This window comes from Marmota flaviventris, chromosome 3, assembly GCF_047511675.1.
Source record: "Marmota flaviventris isolate mMarFla1 chromosome 3, mMarFla1.hap1, whole genome shotgun sequence".
Taxonomy (NCBI): domain Eukaryota; kingdom Metazoa; phylum Chordata; class Mammalia; order Rodentia; family Sciuridae; genus Marmota; species Marmota flaviventris.
In genome coordinates this window covers 11,514,426-11,530,737 of record NC_092500.1, presented here as the reverse complement: position 1 = coordinate 11,530,737, position 16,312 = coordinate 11,514,426, and the positions used below count along the sequence as shown (strand labels likewise).

Here is a 16,312-nt window from a genome sequence, read left to right as displayed (position 1 = left end):
TCGCCGCGGTCTCAGGAGAAGCTGCTGGGCAGTTTAGGTGTGCTCGAGAGGGAGCAAGCCCACGGTCCCGCTTCAGACCGCCCCCCGCCCCCAGACTCTAGTGTGGGGCCTTCCGGCACTGCTTCAGCAGTGAGGCGGGAGGTGAGGGCGCCTGCGCATCCAGTCCAGGTCACTGAGCGCGTGGGGCCCCGGGACAGCGCACACCCATTCCCCGGGGCCGAGGCTGCCCTCTGCATGGGACATGACAGGTGTCGTGCACTGTGTGGAAATCTGGGCAGCACCAGAGTCTGAGGACAGCTGGGCTGTACCCGACCTGCAGGGCTGTCACTTCAGAGTGCACCAGAGGCCACTGTGCGTCACACCCAGCCCATCCTGCAAGACAGAAAGTGAGCTGAGCCTACGAGAAGAGTTCTAGCTGCAGAAGGTGACAACGGTGTGGAGTGAGAAGCTGCTCAGTCAAGGGCACACGATGGCAGCACACACATTCCCAGTGCAGACGTGCAATACGTGCAGCTCACCTAGCCAGGACGCCGCTGGGTCACCAAATCCACCAAGAGGGAGGGGAGAAAAGCGGAGGTAAGACAGCTTTCCAGGGACCCTTTCTTCCTGGGGGCTGCCCGCCCAGAGGCATCAACAGCAGGAAGAGAACGGGGACGCAAGGCAGGCCTGCCTGAGGTCTCCGGAGCCTCCATCAACTCAGAGCCACGCCTTGTGCCTCTCTTCCCGCCTCAGAGGTGGTAGACTCGCAGCAATTGGCTGCAATGCCAAGAGTGCTGCTAAGCAGACCCTGGGACAGCTCCGGTTCCCATAGCAACTCAGGAAGTCGGGCGCTGAGGGCAGAACAGGCTGCACCACCAGACCACTCCCAAGACTGCGCTAGGTGGTGCAGGCCTCTGTGGCGCTCCCCAGAGCACCCTCACTGGAAGCCACCATCATCAGGTCGTCCTCCGTCAACCCATCTGAGGCCCTCAACAGAGCGTGGCCCGGAACTCACCTGGTCCTTCTTGCTCTTGTGTGAGGAGGCCACGTGCGCCAGGTACTGGATAACTTTCTTGGTGTTCTCTGTCTTGCCTGCTCCGGACTCTCCCCTGCAAGAGTCAAGCAAGTCCTTGGGTGAGACAGGGCCACCTCCCTGGCCTCTGTCCCTCTCCACCATGCTCATTATCTACCATTCTGCCCTTGTGTTGAGTGCCCACAAGGGACCCCAACACTACTGGCAGAGAAGGGGACAGCCAACAAAAGGCTAACTTCTACAGCCCTCCCTTAGACCATTTCCCACGGCCTTCTAGAGGCTGGATGAAAGTCGGCTCATGTCCACTGCCCGCCCTGTCGCTTGGCAGCCTCTGCAGCCGAGTGTGTTAGGAATCTGTGTGGAGCAGCTGCTGACTTAGGGGTCGAAGGCGCTAACACATGTTGCTCTGAAACTTCACTTGAAGGTGTGCCCTGGGCCATTAACTCCCTGGGCTACGGGTTGACTTATTTCTGTGTTAAGTTCAGAGGTCACCAGCGTCAACCTAAATCTTGGTAAAGAAAGCCACTCTTCAGAGCCAGAGGGAATGCTCTGCTGGGGGCTCTGGAGGCCAGTCAGGTCCCCACTGGACTGGGTGGAGAAGACTCCTGGTTCTGCTCCACCGGGAGCCCCCACCCCACCTGCCCTCCTGGGCCCCTGCCACCTGCTCCTAAAGGAGGCCCGTGAAGTTTCTGCAGGGAAGGGGCAGGAAACGCCTGACCCCAACTCCTGTCCCTGGGGAGCAGGGAGCCTAAACCAGAGAACTCGTCACCTGGGGCCTCGCAGGGTAAGAATAGTCTTTCCTCAGAACAAGGGTGGGTTCCATTGAGAGAGAGAGAGAGAGAGAGAGAGAGAGAGAGAGAGAGAACACAAACAAGGAGGGGAAAGAGGACAGGAGAGAGGAGCTGGAGACAGGCCCCAGCGCCCAGACACGGGACACTTACGTGCACAGAATGGACTGGTCCTCACGGTCTGAAACAGAGGAGACGCTTGGTTACGCTTTCGCTGGATTCAGGAGCCCCCCCCCCCTCTGGCCCCGGAAGAGCTGCCCATTTCCCAGCCAAGAGCACAAAGACTTCAAGGACCCCCCCGCAGGGGACCTTCACCACTGCCACGACAGGCTGACCAGGCTGACCGGCCATGGGCCTCACTCTGCACGGGTAGCAGAGCCGGCGCCGCCACGCCAGACCTCGGGGTGCCCACCACCAACCCCGCCCCAGGAAACCCGAGCCCACTGCTTCTCCCACCCTGGAGGAAGCGGGGCTCCGGAAGCTCCCGCGGCCCTGCGCTGAGCCGAGGTGCAGCCAGCACTTGCGTCTGCAGCTGTGCTAGGGCCTGTGGCACGTGCTCTGGACACTGTCCCGCTTCAGTGGGGGACACTGCTGAAGACAAGGCCTGGCGCAGGGAGCAGCCTCACCAGCAGGGAGACGCCTGCGACTGTGTGGTGAGCTGCTGTGGGGTGGTGGCACATGTCCAGGACACACACCAACACCAGCAGGGTGACCAGCACATTCAAGGCGTTCAGTGGGGTCACTCTCGAGGGAGCTTGGAAAGAAGCGCTGCTCTGACAAGCGCCGGTGACAGCCTGTTCTTGGGCCTGGTGCTGGGAACCTCTGGCAAAGATCCCCAGCTCGTGGGAACTGCTCAGAGAGGAAGGGTATAAACACGCTCCTGTGAGGGGGACAGCAGTGCCCACACGGAAGCCGAGCTTGATGGACAGGCTTTAGGACTATTTGGCCCAGGTCAGTGCTGGCCGTCCAATCTTCAGCAGCAGCTAAAATCACAAACTCATTTTTCCCCATTTTCTCTCACACCCTACCTCTCCCCCGCCCCCACCCCCACGGACGGACGCCTGGATCAGCCCAGGCCATCTCCAGGTCTGAGGGGGCGACGTGTGATCCTGGCTCTCAACTTCCACAACACAAAGCAGACGTGCTACTCACTCCCCGCAGGATTTGTCCATGAAACAAACGACATGTGTGGCCCTGCTGCGGCACCTGTGAAGAGTGAGCCCCCCAGATGGCCTCCTCTCCTCCCACCATGAGACTGCTGTGACAGGGTGGCCACGGCACTGTCAGGGCCGCAGGAGGGGCAGTGGAGGGGCCCGGGGGCCAGGGCTTATCAGTCATGGGCAGGAAACACAGGTGCGGACAGTCTGTGACTGAGTCCCCCCTGGTTGACAGCCCACGCAGGGCCCTGCTTGCCACAGCACAGGGAGAGCGGAGCCGGTGCGTGGCCTCGGGAGTCGGATTCACCTTCCCTGGGCCGACTTTCCCCAGTGCCTGATCTGGGCAGCACAGGGGGCTGGGCACCTACTCTCATCACAGGAAGAAGAACGGGCCCCAGAGCCCACCCCAACGGCAGCTGCCCCTGCCTCGGCCTCAGGCTTCCTCCCCGCCCTAATAAATGTCTACAGGATGAGGGGGGAGCACTGGTCACTAGTACTCCAAAGTGACAGCCACTGGGGAATGCCCTGGGGCCACTTTCCTCCCCGTCTTGTCTTTCCCATTGAACAGAATACAGAATATGTCAGGGCTGCGGGGCCAGGAGGACACCACAGCGCGCGGAGCCTGCCTGGGGCCCTGCCTCCCCCTCTGCGGCTCCTGTGGTCTGCCCAGCCGCGGGCATGTTTAGTCACCGCTCCACAAGCAGCAAGAATGTACCTGCGCGTACTGACGAGTCGAGAGCAGCAACCGCCCGACGCTACCATAAAAGGAAACGTTCTGCATCCCTTCCAGAAGGAACCGTTTTCCCAGAGCTGCCCAAGCCCAGTCCCGGGGATGGCTGGAATTCCTCTCAGTATGCAGGGAGGAGTCAGAGCCTCCACACGGGAGGGCTGCACAGGAGGGAGCCTGGACACACAGGGACGTCTACAGACTGTGTCCAACAGGCCTGGGCACACGGGGGCACACTTGCATGTACTCAGGGCACACAGGTACGTGTCCACAGGTACGCATGTGCACACACGAACACACTCACAGCGCCTGTGCAATCTCCAAGTTCCCACACCCCAGGACTGGACTGTCACTAACCTCATCCTGCCCACTACTCCCACCTCCGCCCCGCCGACCCTTGCCTCCATTTCCTGAGGCCCAGTTACCACTGTCCACACAGCCAGGACACACTTTGAAGGAACCCGACTTTGCTTTGCCAGGAGACTCGTTGGGGCTAAAGCATTCAGAATGGAAGGCTGACAGGAGGCCGTCCTCATTTCTCCATCCCTGGCCCCGCCCCTCAGCCTCCCAAGTCCAAGTCCACCTGCCCCGAACTAGGGCTCCTCACACCTGCAGCCTTGCAGGTCTTAGATTATCGTCTGTGGCCTCACAATAACCTCGCAAGGTAGATGGGGCAGGAAGAACTGCTCCCGCTTTGCGTCTTTCTCAGTGGCCTGGGTCTATTCCTGAGCTCAGATCACCTCTTCTGCTGATGGTGCGGTTAGAATTCTCAGAGGGAGCCAGACGTGGTGGCACACGCCTGTCATCCCAGCAGCTCAGGAGGCTGAGGCAGGAGGATTGCAAGTTCAAACCAGCCTCAGCAAAAAGCAAGGGACTAAGCAACTCAGTGAGACCCTGTCTCTAAATAAAATACAAAATAGGGCTGGGGATGTGCTCAGTGGTCAAGAGCCCTGAGTTGAATCCCTGGTACCAAACAAATAAAAGATTTCCCAGCAGGCACAGGCTCTGGCTTGACCCAGTTCGCCCCGCCTTCCCCTGCCCCATGCATTCTGGCAGGGACCTCTTCGATGCTCAGGCCATCAGCCTGGCCCCACGTTGTCATCTCAGGGGACGAGGACACTCGGAGTCCAGCCTGCTCTGTTGTGCCTTGGGTCTTAGTTGGGCACATGAGCATGAGGCTGTGTGAACACGCCTTCCTCCCTGCACACTGGAGGAGGCCCGGCCCTGGGCAGCGCACACACCCACCAAGGACCACCCTGTTCTGGGACAGACAGCACCTGAGCCCTCCTGTTCCTGCCCCATCTTGAAGGTGGTGGGGACAGAGACAGGTCTATGATTCTTCTGCTGTGGAGTCTCAAAAAAGCAGCAGTCTTACCTCCAATAACATCTTCCCGAATGCCTGAGCGGGGGACAGCACTTGGATCAGTGCATGTGGGCAGGCACCCAGGCTGCTGTCCTCAAACCATCCCCCCCGCCCCCTGCAGCTGCTTCTCTAGTTCCCCGCTGAGCCCTGCTTGAACCACAAGAAAGGGTTGCGTGAGTGACACACTCAGTGACCAGGCCATTCCCTTCCCTGATGATATTTTAAACCTGAAAAGCCCTAAGGCCAACTGAGCCGATGCAGTGAAGTCACTTGAGCTGCTGGCCCGGTGTGCACAGGAGCCTCCAGCCAACTCAGAAGGCTTCGGTGGGAGGAGGGCGCTTGGCTGCAGGTATCCTGCCCAAGAACTGCAGCCCAGGTAGATGTCGGGGCCTTATCGCTCACTTCCTCTCTGAGAGGAGCTGTGGCTGATTCTTGTCCATAAAAGGCCACGAGGCTCACACAGCTGTGACATCAGCCTGACAGGAAGTACAGGAGGAAGGGAGCAGGGCCTGGCTCACCAGGAGCCACTGCTGGAGACTGACTTGTGGCCAGGCTCTTGGGGACAGCGCCTGCAGGGGTTCCTGTGGAGTAAGTCTTGCAGGGCTACCGTGGGAGAGTGTCCTGCCTTGGGACCCACCTCTGGGTGCACAGGGCTCTTGGGAACTGACTGAGAAACGGAACAGACCCTGAGACTCCACAGTTACTCCTCTGTGGACAGAATCTGGGTCTTAGAGGGTCTACATGAACTCCACCTTGACACTCAGGGACTGGAGCCTCAGAGGGCACAGGTTCAGTTGCCTCAGCCTAGAGGTCAGGCTCTAAGTCCCCAAAACTCAGAGTCTATCAAAACCATCAGTCACAGAGCTGGGCAGGAACTCAGGCCCTGGATTCCCAGCTCTTCCCGAGCTCCTCTCCACTGAGAGCGCCTGCAGGCAGGCACCGGGGACCACAGTGCTACTTCAGCCCTACAGACAGACAGATGGGAGACAGACCTTCCGAGCGGCCTGCCGCCTTCTCCACAGCCAGCCTGATTCACAGTCTAGGTGAGGGGCTCGGGCAGCAGAAAGAGGGGGAAAAAGGCAGAGCATTCCTACTGGCAGAAGCTGCAGGTCAGCGGGTGAGTGGAGGCCTGAGGTCTCACAGAGTCCCCTGCCAGCCCCAGACTGTGCAGCACGCCCTGTGTGGCCCAGAACCAGGGAGACAGTGGCTCAGCAGCAATCCAAGCCAGAGGCAGTTGGACTTGGCCAGGCAACCCCCCCCCCATGACCCCTGCGCTCCTCAGTGGGGCTTGAACTTGCCCGGGAGGCCAAGTCCCCGGGTGCAGAAGGGAGAAGGGCAGCCTTCCCCACGGGCACCCTGGGTGGTGAGAACCGAGCTCCTGGGACTGCTCATAACTTTCATTACGTCAGAGGGTGAGCAAGACCTCAGACGAGGCTTCTCTTGGCCAAAATGCACCAGCAGAACACAGGCAGTGCCCCTGCAGAGGCCCCCTGGCAGGAGGGCCAGGCTAGCTGCAGTCTATGTCGGTGGGGGGGTCGGGCCGGGGAGTGTCTCTGAGAGGCCGCCTCATAGGCAGCTCCAGCAGGTGTGTCAGGCCAGAGGACAGTCAAGGGCCAGCTCTGCCTGGCACTCACCCAACATTCCCCCTGGGGAAAAGGAGAGGTGGGGTGGGCGGGGACCACTGCAGAATCCTAGAGAGAGGAAGAAGCAGGGTTCCCAGTCCTGCAGAGGGCTGGGCCCTCAGAGAGGGAGCAAGAGAAGAAGGAGGACACCAGGACACAGAGCAAGACAGGTTCACGTAGGTAATGCTGGTGACGAGCCTGGTTCTGGGAGCACAAATAGCCCTACAAAGAGGACTCCACCCCTGAGAGGGTGAGTCAAACCTGCTTGAGGAGACCGACAGGAGGAGGTGAGCCACAGTGGTGCAGGACGGCTCCCAGGAGAACCCAGGGCTCCAGCTGCCTTGGAGAAGGGGGGCCAGTCCAGGGACAGGCACACTGGCCCCCAGGGCAGAAGATGCTCAAGAGCACAGCCAGGCCTCCTCTCCCCTCAGCCCAGGCCTGGGCCCTCCTGCATTTATTGGACCAGCTTGTGCTGGCCACATAAGACAACCTGAAGGGCCAGGGAGCATGACTGGAAGGACACCCTGAGCCCCAAGGACAGCCTGGCTCCTTAAGGGTTTATTACAAGAGTCAGCACTGGGTCAACAGCCTGGGTGAAGACCAGACGAACTTGAGTCCTGCAGGCCCTCTGCTTACTGACCTCTCTTCTGAACCGGCAGCTTAATTCCAGAAACCTGACGGGTAGAGGAAAGCAACTCCGCTCCAAACACCACCTCCTGCCCCGGTGTCCTGGGCCACAGCCCCCTGAAGTCTCAGCTGAAGCTGAGAATGCGCAGCTAAGCGGCCATGCCGGGCAGCCAGGGGGAGCCTGGCCATGCAGGTCAGAAGCACAGAAGGGCTTGGCCGCCAGGGGTTTTACAGGGGGGTGGGTGGAGGACTAACAAACACGATGGTCAAGTTTTCAACCACACCAAGTTCCAGGTTCCAGGAGGGCACTCGGTCCTCCCACTCAGCCAGCCCCTAGCGCAGCGCAGGCCCACTGGGTTGGGTTAAAAGCCAAACAAAAGTAAGCCCGAAGCTGTCCGTGAAAAGCCTCTATTCACGCTCCCTCTTCTAGAAAGGTTTTCTAGAAATAAGACTGAAAAGCCTAGCCACGCTGCCCTTGGGCAGTCTCAGTGCAGGGCTATGCTTTCCTCCTGGGGGTTGGAAGAAAACAGCCTCCTCAGTCCAGGGTCAGCGGGGACCACAGGCCAGCGTGGCCTCCCCAGTCCACCAGCAGCACAGTGGATAGAAGAGTGGTTCAGAGTCGCAGGACAGCAGACTCCAGAGCAGCACAGGGCCACAGGCCACATCTGCTCCACAGTATTCCATGGTGGCCCCAGGGGAAGGCACTGTGACCAGTCACTTCCTGTGCCTGCTGATCCCAAGGACCTGGACTCTCAGGAGCCTCTTGGAGGAGATTAAAAAGCCCGCCTGGAGGACGCAGCTGGCTCTCTCTTGCTGAGCAAGCAGGAGTGTGGCCAGGACGGGGTGATGGCGGGGCTCACGGAGGCGGTTCAGGCAGGATGCTGCAGGCTTGGTGGCCTGCTTCCCCACTAGAGGTGCTTGTCACACACAGCACCTGCTCTCACTCTCAGCCTGCCACGTACGTCGTACCAATCCCGAGAAGCAGAGAGAAACGTAGCTCCTTCACGGTCAATTGCCAAGCCCTGGCCAGGTCAGTTAGGAAGTGACAGAGCAGAGACCCCTCCATCCATTCCCAGGCCTGCACGTGTGCTCTCTGCAAGGTGCCTGGTGCAGAGCAGGTGCTCAGCTAGCCCAATGGGACAGCTAGGCACAGGGCCTACCCCTCCTGGGTGAGCCCACACTGCCCTCCTAGGCACACAGGACACACAAGGCCTGGCTCCAGGCGGCCCTGGCAGACAGCAGGGCCTTTGTGGCAGGGCTCGTAGCCGCCCGCTGGCACGTTCCTGCCTGAGTGGAGTCATGGCATCCGGGGCTTCCCGCTGCTCCAGTCCTGCTTTTCTGCACCCCTGAAGCATTTCCCCGGCCTCTGAGGAACACGGTGGGCACTTCTTCTGAGAAAGACCTTGTGAAGCAGTTCACAGGGCAGGGAGGATGGTGGGGGGGCTGCTCCTCGCCCTAATCTCCCCCCGACCACTGACAGAAAGGAGATGCCTTTAGCAACCAGCTGGAGGAGGGCCGAGGTGGGGGCGCCCGTGGGCCCTGCCCAGGGGATTAGGAGACCCTGGTTTCTGGGGCTGAGCACAAGCCAGCTGACTATCTGAGCCTCTCTCTTCCTATGAATTACATGGACTACGAGACTCAGGTGTGGGGACAGCATAAAAACTCCACCCTTCACTGTTTATCCAAAAAGGCCGGTCAACCTCCAAGGGGAATGCAGTCGCTCACTGGAGCCCTGGAGCCACCGCTCAGTGACAGGCCACTTCTGGTGCAGCTTTCCCTGAGAAGCAGAGGGGGGTGGGAGGGGGCAGCCAACAGTTCTCCTAGTGGCTCAGGCCTGGAATGAAAGCAGCCCTGCTGCCGCCTCCCCAGAAATGCTAGAAGCTCATTAAAATACCACAGTCACTGAAAGGGGACCAAACCCGGCACTGCCACCAGTTAACATCAGAGGACTTACGCTTTTCTACTCTGCTCCGGAGACAACTGGGCTCAGGACCAATTCTTTCCATTGGCCAGTTTGGCCAGTGGAGAGAATGTGGAGACCAGGAGGCCTGGCCATAGAGCGGGCCAGGAGAGCCATGTCCCAGTCCAGCTGGGCATGCTCAGACCATGTGCTTCTGCTGGCTGAATTCCACCCTGGGCCACACCTGCACCCCTGCTGCTGCCTGCCACAGGGGCCAGCAGCGCCCAGTTCACGCTCCTCTCACCTCGTGGCCTGCGACAGCTCAGAGCCTGTGGTGCTGTCATAGAAACCTGAGGAATGGCCCCATTCCAAGGCTGAGAGCCCATGAACGGCCATGACAGCAGAAGAACCAAAAGGGAGAGCCAGGGTGGGGAGGGTAACCAACCATGTCCCCACGACTTTAATTAAACCCAAGGCTGGGAATTCAAACAACAAAACTGCACGGGCACCTACGGGGTGGCCACAGGCCACCGACACCCTGGCCCCACCCACCTTCCCTGAACCCCTCGACACCTGACACCGGTGCCAGCCTCCACCTGGACCAGCAGGCCTCCAGCGGCAGGACACCTGCACAACCACTCGGCAATCCATGCTCCATCGCCTATCTCCATGGCCTGGTCCGGGGCACCATATGCTGCCATGACCCACCCTGTGCCCGCGGCTGACAGCACCAGGCTATCCCACCATTCCTCAGCACTGGGTCAAATCCTTGCCGGAAGAGATCCAGGCAACCACTACTGAGGGACTGGCGCTGGCACTAAAGTCAAAGCATATGCAAAGCTTAATCCACGGGGCCTTAACTGAGGGAAATTCTGTCCCTGGGGGGACAACTGGTGGCAACGTCTGTGGACATTTTTGGTTGTCAGAACTGAAGAAAGAAGGTGCTGCTGATGTGTAGTGAACCAAGGCCAGGATACTGCTGAACATGCTACGGTGCTCAGGACTCGTCCCCACCTCAGAGACTTGCCCAGCCCTGAATGTCACCCGTGCCAGGCTAGAGAAGCCTGGTTTAGTGTGACAAACAGGCAGAGTGACACATAACTTACTATGCAGACTGGAATGCTTTTCAAAGTGAGAGGATACTACTGCTAATAACTGCAGACACGGGCGGGAGGCAGGGCTGTGCCGGCAGCCAGAGCATCTCAGAGATGAAAGACAGGAAAGTCTGGGAAGGGTCAAGGAGCTTGTCTCATAAAAGTCCCAAAGCCACCAGATAAATGCTGGGATGTCATAAGCTACAGTCAGCTCAGGAAGGAAATCTTTGTCTAGTTCTTGTTTAAAAAAAAAAAAGAAGAAGAAAAGGAACCATCTGGCCCGGCCTCGAAAGAAGAGGGATAGAGAGCAAACCCGTTTCCCGCCAAAGCCAGGTGGGTGGCACGTGCCAAGACTTCAAGACGGAGAGTAGGAGAGTCTGGCGGCCTGCAGGGTCCACCCATCACCCTGACTCAGGGCCAGAACTGAGGCTCCTCCGGAACCTTCCTCACTAGTGAGCCACCTTGTCCTACACAGGCCACTTCTGCTCCTAACTTCCTCCCTGCCTGTGAACCAGCGGCCTGCGGCTCCTGGCTTTGCAGGTCCACCGTGCACAACAGGAAGGAGATTTTCAACAGATTGGAAACGTCCTTGTTTGTCAATGCGGGAGCTAATAAGCCACAGCAAGTCCGACACCTTGCAGAAGACAAGGTGGAAACTGCTAAGACGGACAGGAGAAAGACGTGGACCCACCGTCTGCACAGACCACCTGGATCTCAGGAGCCTGCTGTAGACCCACTCCCACTGCTGGTCTCCGCAAGGCGAAACGCCGTCTCACCTGCCCCCCAATCAGGTAACTCCGTGTCCCCACTGAGTCTATCCTATTAGGACAACATAAAGGCAGTCCAGCTGCCCTCTCTTCCCCAGGTATTTCCCACCTATGCAGGACACAGGCACAAAGAGGACGGCACAGGCAAATCAAGTTTTTCTTGTCACTGAACGAATAAAAGCCGGTGAATCTCTCGGGGAAAGGGTCCCACAAGTTAGTGAAGGACATCTGGAAAGCCAGATCCGGCACCCGAGGCTCCCGCAGCCACACGCCAGATGGTCATGCTGCTGCTATCAGAATGGGCTGCAGAAAAGGAAAGCCGCTGGCTAAGCGCTCAGATCCCAGGTCCAAGTGTGGGAACGTGCCCTCATTCAGTAGTTCAGATCTCACAATGACCCCAGAGCACACTTCCTGCTCCAGGCCAAGAGACGGCCAAGAGAAAACTGACCCATAACCTCTGGAGACAGCGATCCAGAGTCTCCTGGAGTCTCACTGAGTGCCTCCCCCAGACTGTCCTCATTAGCACCCTGAAACAGACATCCTACTTTAAAACTCAGGGCTGGCTTCCGCGAAGAATTCCGATAGATATGAACTCAGCCAAAGGCTAGGCCAAACTTGTGCACCCTTCATAATTCATACGCCTGACAGCGAAGCACCTTCTCCATGACACTGCAGGTGTGGGAAAGACACATGTCACCATCGGAAACCACGAGCTAGGACAAAGTTGCTAATACTAATAATAATACTACTAATAAGATTCATTCCCACTGGCTATAGAGACCACGATGTTGAAAGGAAACAGGATCCATAAAACCCTGTCCACACAAGACAGGAGAACACGGCCCTGCCTGAAAGTCAGGTTTGGGTTAGGATGATGCATGCCAGGCACTGGCTGAGCTCGGAGAATGTAAAAGCCACATGGACCCTGGCCACATAGAAGGGAGAAAAATAAACAGAAGAGGAGGGGCTTGCCAGGCACAGAGGAGCGCCGGCCCTGCGGAGCAGAGAGACCTGCTGCAGAACTGCAAGGGCTTCCCTGCAGCGGAGCCCGAGAGGTGGGCAGGGCCCAGCGAGGAGGGGGGCTGCGCTGCTGGAGCTCGAGTACGGCCAACGAGGACAATGTGCATTCTAGATAGGGGACAGGGTGGTGGCAGCAGAGAGAGGGCTCCAGGAGAGGGGAGGCAAAGAACTGTGCAAGCTGGGACTAAGGCCAGGGCCACGGGGTCAGAGGGCGCCTGGATCAGAAATGATCCAAGAGAAGCAGCACAGACGTACTGACCGACTCGGGGGCGTCAGCGGGGGAGAGCACGGTGACGAGCCAGGCTTGGAGGAACAGCAGCTTGGCAGAAGCAGCTGGTGGCAACTGGGTGATGGTGTCCTGGGCGATGGACAGTGGATGAGGCCAGCACGCGGAGGAACCTTGGAGAGAGGCCTGGGAGGGGGAGGAGCACCCCACACAAAGGCAGGGAGCTCGGTGAGTGACATGGCCCAGCCCCAGGGGCAGGAGCCAGATGAGAACTCAGGAGAGCAAGGGCTTCCCCCTAAGACGGAGCTGGGGATGACTAGAGGTGAGAACCAGGCAGGAGCCCAGACCCGTTCTCCAAAACGCCTCACCATGACAGGTCAGGGAGCACGGGCCAAGCCAGGGGGTGCAGAAGCCTCACAGGCTTCCTATCAGTTTTCCAAAGATAAACAAAACTCAAACACATTTCCAGCCACGGAGAAGGAACAAGAGAAGGTGAGGGGAGGACGCAGGAAAGGGGGCGACTGGGAAGAGGAGCGACTGGGAAGAGGGCCTGGAAGAGGGCAGAGGGGACTGTGCCACCTCCTGAAACGAATGGGACCCAGGAAGATAATCAGGAGACACATTTTCTAAAAGCTTCCAAAACACTCTGTCAACATGCAAACCTGCCAATGGCCCTAGCTCCCATATGATGACTCCCATGTGATGCTGGCCACCAGGCAATGTCCCACTGCCAGCCACCAGGTCAACGAGACACCGAATGGGAGTTAGCAGCTACAGAGCCATCGGAGGCCGCGGCTAGAGATGCGGCCCGGGGAGGCCAGGCAGGCGCTCCCTGCTGCAAGGCCCTCACCTTGCATCATACTCCTGTAGGCAGTGTCTGTGATGGCGTAGATGTGCGGTGGCATCTCGTGCCTCTTCTTGCCCTTGTACATTTCCACAATCTCCTCGGAGTAGATGGGCAGGTTCTTGTAAGGGTTGATGACCACGCAGAACAGGCCTGAATAGGTCTGGAAAGAAGAGAGCAGAGGAGTGGTCAGGGGGCCTCGTTCTCAACAGCGGGGAAACTGACAAGCAGCTCTGCTTCAAGGCCACGTCAGCCCGGCATGAAAGTGCTCCCTGGTGCCCCTGCTGCAGGTGGGGGGTCACCAGCAACCTCCCCGCCTTCTCAACTGCATGGCAGCTGCCAGCTTTGCATGTTGACAAGCTGCACGTCAGGTGGGACCACAGCACAGCAGACACAAGTCCAGCTACAACACTCAGAGCCCCGGGCAATAAGAGACGCGTCTGACGTGTCTGTTGTGGCAGAAGAGGAGCAGAGAAAGGGAGCCGCTGCAGCCCAGGGGACTCAGTGGAGCCCGAGTTATTCTACCCTGAAGGGCTCCTGGGGACGCCGGGTTGAAGCTCTTGGTGCTCCTGAGCCAACCTGATCCTCTGTGGGCTCTGGACCCCTCAGAGCCAGCCCTCTCCTGGAGGCAAATCTCTCGAAAACTTAAAGGCCTCGTTCATGACCCCTGTGAGCCTCCTCTAAGACTCGGGTCTTCTCTGGAAGAAAGAAACTCAGTCAATACCCTTCATGTGAGCACCTAAAATACACCCAGTACTGGAAATCTGACTCGAACAGATTAAAATCAAACCCCAGGAGTCTGAGAGCCAAGTTCACTTCCAAGCAAGGGCAAATGTCTTAACCTCTTACCCTCCATTTCTCAATCTGTAAAATGGACACAGAGACCCACACTGCATTGGGTAGTAACAAGGCAGAAGTAAGATCAAGTGCTTGGCACAGTGCCCGTGTGGCTGTGGAGAGCAGCCCCGGGCAGGTGGGAGAGCCACTCCTGCGGCAGCGGGGTGAACGAGCTGGCTGTCCTCGGAAGCCCACGTTACTATGACCATTAATTGTTTTTCTAATAAATTTCCTCAGCCTTTTCCTCCAACCACCCCACAGACTCCCAACAGCTACACGAGACCCCCGAGACCACGCAGATGGCAGGTGCCCAATTTGGGGGACCTGGATCTCCTTAAGCAGTTGGAGTAACCCAAGCACCATCTTCCTAGGAAGGTAGTCCTGACTCAGTTAAGGGACAACAACGTATTGGGCTCAGCCAGGAGCACACACAGGTCTCATAGTTGCCAACGCCAACTGCGTGCTGGAGGCCAGTTCTCTGGGCACCTACCTTCCACCTTGTCCTCCTCATGAGCTGCCTACGCCTTTGCTGCTCACAGATGTCCCCTCGAGCCACAAGCAGCCACCCTGAGGGGCTGCACCCTGATGTCAACTGTGCCCTCTCCAGTCACCCCCAAAATGAGGTGGATCTTCTGGCTTAACCCAAAGACAAGGCCCACACAGGAACCAGGTGTGAAGACAATGGCCTTGGACTTTCCAGCAGCAACTGGACTGGTCCACGTGCAGAAGGACCCTGAGCTGGGACCTAGCGAGTGCTTGTAGGAGGGGACTCGGGCCTGGGCCTTCCCTTCCTCCTGGATGATCAGCCACTTCCCCTTCCAACGACTCTCTTCCCGAGGGACCAGGAAGTCCACTCGTGGAGTTGGCAGCCCGTGGGCTTGGGCACCACAGAAGAAGGGAGTGAGGCAGGGACCTCTTCTGGTGTGCCTGTGTCAATGTCGGGTGGGGACAAGACAGAAGGCCAGAGAGCAGTGAGGTCATCCCAGGAACTCCAGACAATCGAGCTTTGTTCTTGGGCTTTGAGAAAACCCACACTCTAGGAAATCCAGACCAATCAATGCCAAGGACACATGGGTACATGTAGGGAGTGCCACAGAGCCAGATGTTTAGAAACAGCTGGCATCAACAGCAAAAGGGGGCAGAGGGTCATTAGGACAGGTCTGTCAGCTGGGTAGGCAGATGGCCTGAGCTCAAAGCTCTTTCTGTGGGCAAATCCCACCTAACCCGGGCGAGCACCATGGGGCAAACAGCTCAGGTGGCAGGGAGCAGCCACACTGGACACTCACGGCAGCAGACCCTGAGGAGTGGCTTGGCCCCCACACAGTCACGCTAGGGAGCTGCTCATTCACAGGCTACAGAAGCTCTTTGTGCCCAACTGCTCCTGTCCCAGGGCCCTGCCCCCCGCGCCCAGGAAAAGAGAGCAGCTGTGCTGCAGCATCAGCCATGCCGCCCACGATGCCAGCAAGTGTGGCCCAGAGGCTCCTGCGGTCACAATGCAGAACCTTGTGCAGGGAGACGTGGCTGAGAATGTGGTGGCACCCCCCACCCCAGGCAGCCACCGATGGCCTTGATCTTCCCACAGCTCTGCACCTGCTGGGTTCTCCACCAGGAAAACTCTGGGGACACTGGCTTCCCCCCTAGTGACACTGCTTAGCAGGAGGCCAGTCTAAAGGACCTGCACAGTGGAGGTGAGCAGAGTTCTAGAGGAAAAGCTCTGGTGTCACATCTCAGCTATGTGCACGTGCACACAGAGCCCTGCAAGTCACCTGCAGAGCAGAGACACGGCAACTGGCGGCAAATGTGCTGAAGCTGGGGGTGGTTTGTTTTGCTGGGAATCAAAGCCAGGGCCTCCAGCAGACAGACGCTGCCCCTCAGCAGAGGGCATCTTAGCAACTCATGCTCCTCCTCCTGGAGGGAGGGGGCCTGCAGCCAGGGAACAGTCAGGCATAGGCGGCCAGCCTGCTGCTCACCCGATCCAAGTTAACCACGGACCCCAGAGGGGGCACACAGAGGACCAGGTTACCTTCCCAGGACAGTGGCAGCACAGCAGTGCAGGCCTGCTGGAGCATCACCAAGTCCCCACAGGAGTCTATGGATGAGGAAGTGAGACCCTGCATGGCCACACCACATCCCCCACATGGTCAGTAAGGGACCTCGGGAGCTGGGCTTTAACCCAGGTCCTAGGGCTCCAACTCCAGGCTCCGGAGTGCTCTGCTTTACTGATCCAAGGCCATCCCAGCTCAGTCACACACAGAGGCTGTGACATGAGTGATGAGGCCTGCCAAGGAGCACTCCACTTCCCGTGGGACCATGGCTCCCGTGGGATCC

The 16,312-nt window shown here is 58.6% G+C and overlaps 1 protein-coding gene across 1 annotated transcript in view; it reads right to left on the bottom strand.

Moving 5' to 3' along the window:
* Myh9 (myosin heavy chain 9) overlaps window positions 1-16,312 on the bottom strand; it is an 82,864-nt gene that overhangs the window by 33,590 nt on the left and 32,962 nt on the right. The window contains exons 3-5 of the mRNA XM_027939193.3: window positions 13,154-13,310; window positions 1,954-1,981; window positions 995-1,088 (exon numbers count right to left, since the gene is read on the bottom strand). Of these exons, the coding sequence (XP_027794994.2) occupies window positions 995-1,088; window positions 1,954-1,981; window positions 13,154-13,310 (279 nt within the window). The remainder of the gene's footprint in view (window positions 1-994; window positions 1,089-1,953; window positions 1,982-13,153; window positions 13,311-16,312) is intronic.